The 9188-nt window shown below is 43.7% G+C and overlaps 1 protein-coding gene across 4 annotated transcripts; it reads left to right on the top strand.

The window, feature by feature from the left end:
* Positions 1-1723: 1723 nt before the first annotated feature.
* On the top strand, positions 1724-8941 carry LOC119312019 (scarecrow-like protein 21). 4 transcript variants are annotated; one of them, XM_037587737.1, is made up of 14 exons: positions 1724-2133; positions 2743-2860; positions 3757-4015; positions 4141-4369; positions 4467-4617; positions 4720-5065; positions 5137-5191; positions 5275-5396; positions 6194-6354; positions 6671-6764; positions 6929-7026; positions 7114-7207; positions 7360-7457; positions 7545-8941. In XM_037587737.1, exons 2-14 carry the CDS (start codon positions 2744-2746, stop codon positions 8754-8756), a joined length of 3036 nt encoding a protein of 1011 aa, XP_037443634.1. In that variant the 5' UTR covers positions 1724-2133; position 2743; the 3' UTR covers positions 8757-8941. The 4 variants fall into 4 exon arrangements, with proteins under 4 accessions (XP_037443634.1, XP_037443636.1, XP_037443637.1 ...); XM_037587739.1 differs by having other exon boundaries at positions 4825-5065; XM_037587740.1 differs by lacking the exons at positions 1724-2133; positions 2743-2860; positions 4141-4369; positions 4467-4617 and having other exon boundaries at positions 3912-4015; positions 4825-5065.
* Positions 8942-9188: the final 247 nt, after the last annotated feature.

Genomic DNA, 9188 nt, shown 5'->3' on the forward strand with positions numbered 1-9188 from the left:
TTTAGTTCGTCAGTCGAAGCATTTTTCTTCTGGTGGTAGCTTCGCATGGCTGGCTCCAGCTTTTTGTTGGATCAAGGAAGATCCCACGATCAGCGTGCGTCCGCATAGCGCTTCAGCTGGCACGCCGAACTCGAGCGTTTTCCTTTGCTAAGAGCATTTCTAGCAGACTCTTTAAAATCACAAACTGTAAAACTGGGATACGGATACGGGTCGAGAAAAATGCATTTTAAGGGTCTATTTTAGCTACGGCCGAACAGATACTATAAAACTTGGATAAAGAGCTCCCTCCTCCAGTCCAGCTGCTGCCGCCCCTTCCCCCAGCGTCTGTGCCGGCCACGTCGGTCGCACCCCATTAGCATGCCGGCCGCGCCCAGTCTCGCCGGCCACGCCCCGTCGCCCCCGCTGTCCGCGCCTTGCTCTGTTGCCAGCCGCACAGGCCGAACTGTGCCCCTTTGCCTGCCGGCCGAAAGGATTCCAGCGGTCAGGCTTAGGTCATGGGAGGCCACGGCGATGTCGAGCTCGTCCAATTCAAACCGGAGCAAACACGCCTCCGACGAGGTTTGATCGGTATACGGGGCCCCTGAGTTCGGCCTTCCAACCTCCAAATATAAGGGTTTCGGGCGTGCATTTTCAGTGGCCCTTAAATTTTTTACAGGTTGAACCACTTCTATGGTTTTTGTTTTGGACACTTTTTTCAATCAAAACTGTAAAACGCAATTTTTTAAAGGGTTTGACCACTTATACGGGTGTGCCAGAGATGGTCTAAAAGGGAAAAGCTAGGGCGTGTTCGGTAGCCCTCTGGCGCCGGAAACTCCTCAACTCCGTCGCCTGTAACCAGCGCCAGCTTCTCTCCAAATCGCCAGGAGTTGGCGATCTGTTCGGCTAGGAAGCTTCTCGCTCTGGTCCCTTACATTAGCATAAACCACCCCAGAAAACAGAATAAGATTGCAATCAGGCCCCTGCTCATCCTGCATCTGTGGTCGCCGGCGTTGACCAAGACGTCCGTCCCTTGATCCACCGCGTCGCCTCTGGGACGTGAGGCGCAGCTTGTGGCTGATGGAGGAGCATGCAGGGAGGAGGTGTACGAGGGGCGGACCAGGGATCCTAGGCTGCTCCTGGTCGCTAGAGCGAGGGCGGTGGCCGGGCGCTGGGGAGGGCGGTGGCCGGCAAGTCGCAATCGACCGGATCCGACAACGTGATCTTGGTGGGGTGGCGCCGGACGACGACTTGCGGAGAAGGAGCTGGAGCTGCTCCTTGCGGCGGCTAGGTTTTCTGCAGGGGAGTAGGACGAGGGGAATGGGAGGAGGATGAGGGATCGATTGGGCCGGTCCTCTTCGCTCGGATGCTCGCATCTTCCTTCGTACCGGTTCGTGACTTGGCGATGGCAGTCCTAGCGTAATTTCCCTCAACTCCCGTTTCCCGGTTTTTGGAGAGCTCGGGTTTTCCAACTCCTCAACTCCTCCAAATTTGCACTACTAGATTTGCCAGCTTCTCGATCGTAAAGCCAGGAGTTGGACTGTTCGGGACGGCTCCGGACGTGGAGTTGTGGAGTTGAGAAGCAGAGGGCTACCGAACAGGCCCCTAGTCGTACCGATCCTCACTCCTTAATTCCACTGAACGATGGCATACTCTGTAAATACGGCTACTAATGAGGCGCCAATCAAACGATCGGTGGACTAGCCGACGACTAGCACGACCAAATGAAATAGCACGAAACAGCTTTTGCGCGTTCTACAGAAACAATACTATATTACTCCTAGTTTATAGTACAATGACTGCCATCTTGACAACTCTTTTGCCAAAAAGCAAATCTTGAGCAATTCCCCAGTTTTCTACTGAGTTCATCCGCTATATTCTGGTCGATCCCTTCCTGGATGTGGATGTGATACTCGGCTACGGTTCAGGGCGCGGCGTCACCGGTCTCTCCGGTCACCGCCGCCTCCGCCAGCAAGCACCAGGCCTGGACGCCTTCGTGGACTCCAATCTTCTGCCGGCCAGCAGCAGGCACCGCCGCCTCAACTGAGCTCCTCCTCCCTCCCCAACGCCCCCGCCCCCACCACTCGTCGGCCTCCAAGCAGCTTTTGCTAAAGAGGAAAAAGCTACCAAGATCCCCACTCTCCAGGCCCTACTCAGGTTAGTGTTTTCCCCATAGCTAGCTCTCCCTCAGATCCATCGGATGATTTTGGAAGTCAATGCATTTTTGCTATCATCACACCTCTGTGTTACTGTCGGGTCTGCAGTTGACAACATTTTGCTTTATGTGTAAATTATCATATACTTCCTCCATTCTTAAATATAAGTCTTTTTAGATATTTCAAATAGAATACATACAGATATATGTAGACATATTTTAAAGTGTAGATTCACTCATTTTGCTCCGTATATAGTCCGTATTGGAATCTCTAAAATGCCTTATACTCCCTCCGTTCCTAAATATTTGTCTTTTTAGAGATTTCAAATGGACTACCACATCCGGATATATATAGACATATTTTAGAGTGTAGATTCACTCGTTTTGCTCCGTATGTAGTCACTTGTTGAAATCTCTAGAAAGACAAATATTTAGGAACGGAGGGAGTAGATCGTTGCTGTATAAACTGGATCTTATTTGTGCAAGTTCCATTCACCTATACATATTTCTGTGAAGACTCGATTTGCCTATTGTTAGAGGTCAATAAGGAGAAGGTGAGTCGTCCAACTGCTCAGGAGTCAAATAATAACATTTCTTTCTTTCTGCAACAGCATGGGCGATGCAAGTTCAGACTCAACGGCTGTGCCGCTCGATTTATTACTACAAATCACAGATGGTTTCTCCGAGAAGCGGAAACTTGGTGGTGGTTCATTTGGAGAGGTTTACTTGGTAAGATCTCCCTCCGTTCCTAAATACTTGTCTTTCTAGGCATTTCAACAAATGACTACATACGGAGCAAAATGAGTGAATCTACACTCTAAAATATATCTACATACATCCGTATGTGGTAGTCATTTGAAATGTCTAGAAAGACAAATATTTAGAAACGGAGGGAGTAGATTGTTTACATGGCTTCGTGACATCAAACAATATCAAACTAACATACAACTACCGTATTTTGAACAAGAGGTATTTTGTGATTTGGTCGATGCATAAGACCCGTGATTTACGTACTATTGTCTTTAGTAGGTTTCGCATGAGTGCCTATGTGTGCATGAGTCTACAAGTTGTATATTCTATTTACATACAATCTTTAGGCCAGGGTTTAACCATAACAAAGATCAGCAAAGTCTGCATCAGGTTCAGTTGAGCACAAGGGATTTTTGCGATAAAATTATAACTAGAAGTTCCAGGCTTCAAGCTGCGTGAGTAGCCCAGGAAAAAAAAACTAAGTAACAGCAAACACAGAGGATTAACAAACCTCTTTTTACAACAGCACGTAGGGCTGCAAAAGATATATCCCAATGACCACTTATGAACCTGATTTCCTTCAGAAGGATTTCCACTCGGTTTGTATCATCTCCGTCATCTCCAAGTCGGGCAACCCCCAGCAACAATGGACCCCGGGAGTAAACTTGTCGACCACCAGCCCCGTCAACTTTAGTGATCTAAACGCTCTTATATTTTTTTACAGAGGGAGTACTATATATATATTTCTCTACCGGTCTTGTTAATGATGAACTCACGTACATTCATGTAGCAGTAAATGATTTGTGTTGCTACATTCAAGCATAGCATTTTCTACCTTACAAATAGAAAATTAAACCGTGTGAAATGTTGTGCAGGGTGTGCATCCAGACGGGCAAACGATTGCCGTGAAGAAGATCTATGATATGCCAGGAGTTGACGAGGAGCAATTTCAGAATGAGTTTAAGAACCTTGCAAGGCTGCAGCACCGAAATATTGTGCGGTTAGTTGGCTATTGCCACCATATTGAGGAAGTACCAGCAATGTATGAAGGAAAATTGGTTCTTGCGGAAAAAATACATAGGGCGCTCTGCTTGGAGTATATGTCTAATGGAAGCCTTGAAAAATATATTTCTGGTAAAGATGTTGTTCTCCTTATTTTACTTACCATATTAAGGTTTCTTTCTTTTCGAGACCATAGCATGTTAAGGTATCATCCTTAGAATTTACCTCTCGAGAATTCCCCTTATTTGGTGCTGCAGATGAATGTGATAAATATGATTGGCACACTGGCTACGGAATAATTAAGGGGATTTGCCAGGGTTTGAAATACCTCCACACTAAATTAGAGCCACCTATTTATCATTTGGATTTAAAGCCAGCCAACATATTGCTGGATGAGAACATGGTTCCCAGAATTGCAGATTTTGGGATATCAAGGCTGTTTGGAGATGAACGAACGCGAGCTACAAAAAGTACTTTAGGAACACAGTAAGCATTCTTCATATGAATTGAAATTGGAGAAGATAAATGTATTTTGGATTAGATGTGTAGTAACAGTAACATTTATATACCATGTGTGATGCAGAGGGTACTTACCACCGGAATACATACGCAACTATTTAATCTCAAGTAAATTTGACATATTCAGCCTGGGTGTTGTAATCATAAAGATAATGGCAGGACGGGCGGGCTACTACAAAAGCGCTGAAATGTCTTCCCACGAATTCATTAATGTTGTAAGAGAACGCGTTGCCTTTACCAAGATAATGTGCATGTAATTCATAATAATACTTTGATTATTCTAAGATATTATCATTTTTTGTACTCTAAATCGGTAGGTACAGGAAAATTGGACAAATAGGCCACATGAAACATCGAGTCTGATGAAGGCATATTCCAAGCAAGTAAAGATATGTATTGAAATAGGTTTGAGTTGTGTGCAGGAGGATCGACACAAAAGGCCCACTGTACAGAATATTGTTGATAGACTGAATGAGACAGAAACTGAGTGTACCTGTGTGTATAAGAAATTTGAGGTGCAGGAGAACTCAGGGGGGCTCACCCCTAATTATTTCATGAATAATGGCCGCTCTGTCAGTGAAGTGCCTCTGAACAATGATGCAGGCCCTTCCATACAAGCTAGAACGGCATGGCAATATCCTACAGACATGACTGCACAACAAGGTGAATTTTAATACTATGTTCCACCACTGATCTTGTTTGTTACATTTTTCTCAAAATTTAAGCTATTGCAGAACTTGGCGAACGACAAGCAGCTTCGCTTCCTAATGGAATTTATGAGCCTCCTAGGTATCTGGCATTTTATTTTTCTCGTCGTACATGTTTTTAGTTTCCTTTTGGAACTGTCTTACTCATCTTATTTTAAAATTTAGGCAGATAATGGTAGGTTTTCCTGAATCTGGAGGCACCACTACAGTTGAAAGACAGGATCTTGCGGTCAAAGTTCAAGAAGCAATCACTGATCCTTTTGTCGTCAAAGACCACCGAAGCGCATGTGAGTATACGAGTATACTCTTTATCTATTCACGGCATCAATATTTTAATTATACTGCATTGGAAATTTTAATACAGTGGTGCAATCTGCTCATTCAATCAAACATTTATTGTTTGCCATTGTCAGCTGAGGAACATGCTCCTCCTCTAAGTGGCTGCCAAGATTATTTAAGTAAAAAAAGAGTTAAAGCACGCATCATATCTTTCATAAAGTTTTATGGATTATACATGCAGTGGCATTATTTATCTGGAAATATGAAGTCTTGGCACTAAATATTCTGCTTTTGGAAGGGAATGACCTAGTTCTGTCACAAAATTGTATGAAGTACTGTGACTATTTGAGAATTGAGATTGCACTTTTCTTTGCTCAATACATATTTTATTTTTAGTTGTCCATTTCCTGTGGAATACCGAAAGAATGGGACCGTCTTAATTTTCTAACGTTTGTATATTAGGTCGTAGAAGAGGGCAGGCCTGGCGCAGTGGTGAAGTCCTCCCCACTTGTGCCAAGAGGTCCTGGGTTCAAACCAGCCTCTCTGCATTACACTTTGCAGGGGTAAGACTAGGTTCCTATAATCCCTCCCCAGACCCCACCTTGTGTGGGAGCTTCTATGCACTGGGTCTGTCCTTTTTTTTGTATATTAGGTTGTAGATTAGTAATATGCATGGTAAATCGATTTGCAGCTTACCATGTACATTAATCCTTTGCTGAATGCTATTATCATCAGACACAATGGTATCCATAATGAAACGATCCTATATATTGGCATAAGACATCCAACATTTGTTAACTTTCAGTAAATGGAAAGAGGTATCCTCCATCTAAAGAAGAAGCGGTACATCGTTTGGAGAACATTTCTCTAAAGGGGAAGCATTGCAATGACCTAGCTGATAAAAATATTACTACAGTGAAGCGCTTGATGCGTCATTATCACAGAGATAAATCTGGGCTCCAAAAGGTAAATGTACAGTTATAGACTTTTAAAAATGTAATGATGTTTCTACAGTCTTCAGAGTTTCAAATTACCTGCAATAGATATATTTAATACACCCAGTACCTCCTGGGACTTGTTTGGACTGCATAATGCTAAATGTTCATGTGGACTATAATATCTACTGGCACTTCATTATTTGCTGAGAAAACTCTTTAACTTCTGGCAAATAGCTTACTGGGATGGAGGATGAGGACTGGAGTACCATGGTAACACATGGTACCATGGTAACAATTCCATCCTGCATGTTTTCATGAATCACCTAATGTTTCCTGGATTCTAGGTTCCAGCGGATGAGATGATCACACGTGCAATTCTAACTGACGAGCAGAGTGATAACTTCTCGACAATTGATTCTCTTGGCAATTGTCTAACAGGTGTGTTTGCTTCATGTGTTAAGGAGCTAGAAAATGCAATCACACATCCTCCATACTGTAATTTCTGTTCCATTGCAAGATTATTATTATTATTATTACTACTACTGTTATTGTTGTTGTTGTTGTTGTTGTTTCTGATAGTTTTGGGGATCAACTTGTTGTAGGACATGGTCAGCACGATGCTTCTGTGATGCAGGCAAATATCTTAAATGATCAGGGATCACTTTTAGCACAGCCAACTCCGTTCCACAATTTTTTACCGGTAAGTAAATTTGCCTACTGCTAAGGCGCAACCAACAATTCCATCCTGCATGTTTTCATGAATCACCTAATGTTTCCTGGATTCTAGGTTCCAGCGGATGAGATGATCACACGTGCAAGTCTAACTGACGAACAGACGGAATACTTCTCAACAACTGATTCTCTTGGCAATTTTCTAACAGGTGTGCTTGCTTCATGTGTTAAGGAGCTAGAAAATGCAATCACACATCCTCCATACCGTAATTTATGTTTCATTGCAAGATTATTATTATTACTACTATTATTGTTGTTGTTGTTGTTGCTTCTGATAGTTTTGGGGATCAACTTGCTGTAGGACATGGTCAGCCCGATGCTTCTATGACACAGACAAATATCTTAAATGATCTGGTATCACTTTCAGCACAGCCAACTCCGTTGCACAATTTTCTATCAGTAAGTAAAGTTACCTACTGCTATGGCACAATCAACAATTCCATCCTACATGTTTTCATGAACCACCTATTGTTTCCTGGATTCTAGGTTCCAGCGGATGAGATGATCCCACGTGCAAGTCTAACTGACGAACAGACTGAATACTTCTCGACAACTGATTCTCTTGGAATTAATACAGGAGATTTGAAGCAGGTGATCATAGCATGTGGTAAGGCTGCTGCAGGGAATGGTATATATGAGACAGAAGTACTGATATCTGAGCTACGTCAGCTGGTGTCTATCTCTGGAGATCCAATGCAGCGCCTAGGAGCATATATGTTGCAAGGCCTTGTTGCCAGACTTTCTTCCTCTGGAAGTAAGCTGTATAAATCCTTGAAGTGCAAAGAACCTACAAACTCCGAGCTCATGTCTTACATGCATCACCTTTGTGAGATGTGCCCATCCTACAAGTTTGGTTACATGTCAGCCAATGGTGCCATAGCAGAGGCTATCAAAGGCCAGAACTTCGTTCACATCATCGATTTCCAAATCGCACAGGGGAGCCAGTGGATAACTATCATTCAGGCTCTTGCAGCGAGGCCCCGGGGTCCACCATGCCTAAGAATCACTGCTATAGATGACTCAAACTCTGCTTATGCCCGAGGTGGTGGACTGGACATGGTTGGGACAAGATTGCATAGTGTCTCTGCGTCGTGTGGCATGCCCTTTGAGTTCAATGCAGTTCATGCTGTTAGCCATGAGGTTTATCTTGAGCATCTTGATATAAGGCCCGGGGAGGTTATTGTAGTGAATTTCGCCTATGAGCTGCATCATAGTCCTGATGAAAGCTTGAGCGTGGAAAATCATCGGGACAGGATTATAAGAATGATCAAGAGCCTATCTCCCATGGTGGTGACTCTTGTTGAGCAGGAGTCGAATACAAACACAACTCAATTCTTCCCAAGATACATGGAGACCCTCGACTACTACACAGCAATGTTTGAGTCAATAGATGTTGCTCTCCCAAGGGATGCCAAGATACGGGTTAACACAGAGCAGCACTGTCTTGGAAGGGATATCATCAGTTTAATCGCGTGTGAGGGTGCTGAAAGGGTTGAGAGGCATGAGGTGTTTGGAACATGGAAGGCAAGGTTTGCAATGGCTGGATTTAGGCCGTACCCGCTGAGTTCGGTGGTGAACAACACCATCAAAACACTGCTGGATGGCTACGACAGTTGCTACAGGCTTGAGGAGAGAGACGGAGTCCTTTACCTTGGTTGGAAAAATAGAGTATTGGTCGTGTCTTCCGCATGGTGCTGACATGTCTTGAGAAGGTCATGTATGTGCACTGTTTTTATCGTTGATGAAACTTAATGCTTCAGTGATTTGTGTTACGTTGATCCATGATATTGTCACTATTTTCTAGATCATGTGGTACTTCTTTTCTGGCGGGTGAGAGATGCATATATGTCTTCCAGATTTATGCAATATGCAACTTTAAACCACTTCTGCTGCTCGCTACCCTTAAATAATACTCCCTCCGTCCGAAAATACTTGTCATCAAAATGGATAACAAGAGATGTATCTAGAACTAAAATACATCTAGGTACATCCCCTTTTATCCATTTTGGTGACAAGTATTTCTAGACGGAGGGAGTACTACAGTAGTGAATATATTATAGCGTACTGATTCAGGGGAAAAGTCTAGGGACGAACCTGTGATATACTCCGGAGATCCAGCTCACATCCAAA

The sequence above is a fragment of the Triticum dicoccoides genome, chromosome 5B (assembly GCF_002162155.2).
Source record: "Triticum dicoccoides isolate Atlit2015 ecotype Zavitan chromosome 5B, WEW_v2.0, whole genome shotgun sequence".
NCBI classification, from domain to species: domain Eukaryota; kingdom Viridiplantae; phylum Streptophyta; class Magnoliopsida; order Poales; family Poaceae; genus Triticum; species Triticum dicoccoides.

Bases quoted from the DNA above. Each gene is read 5' to 3' on its own strand.
- LOC119312019 (XM_037587737.1), top strand. From the start codon at position 2,744: ATGGGCGATGCAAGTTCAGACTCAACGGCTGTGCCGCTCGATTTATTA. The intron at 4,618-4,719 runs GTAAGAGAACGC...CTAAATCGGTAG, and splicing joins CCCACGAATTCATTAATGTT to GTACAGGAAAATTGGACAAA. The intron at 5,066-5,136 runs GTGAATTTTAAT...AAGCTATTGCAG, and splicing joins AGACATGACTGCACAACAAG to AACTTGGCGAACGACAAGCA.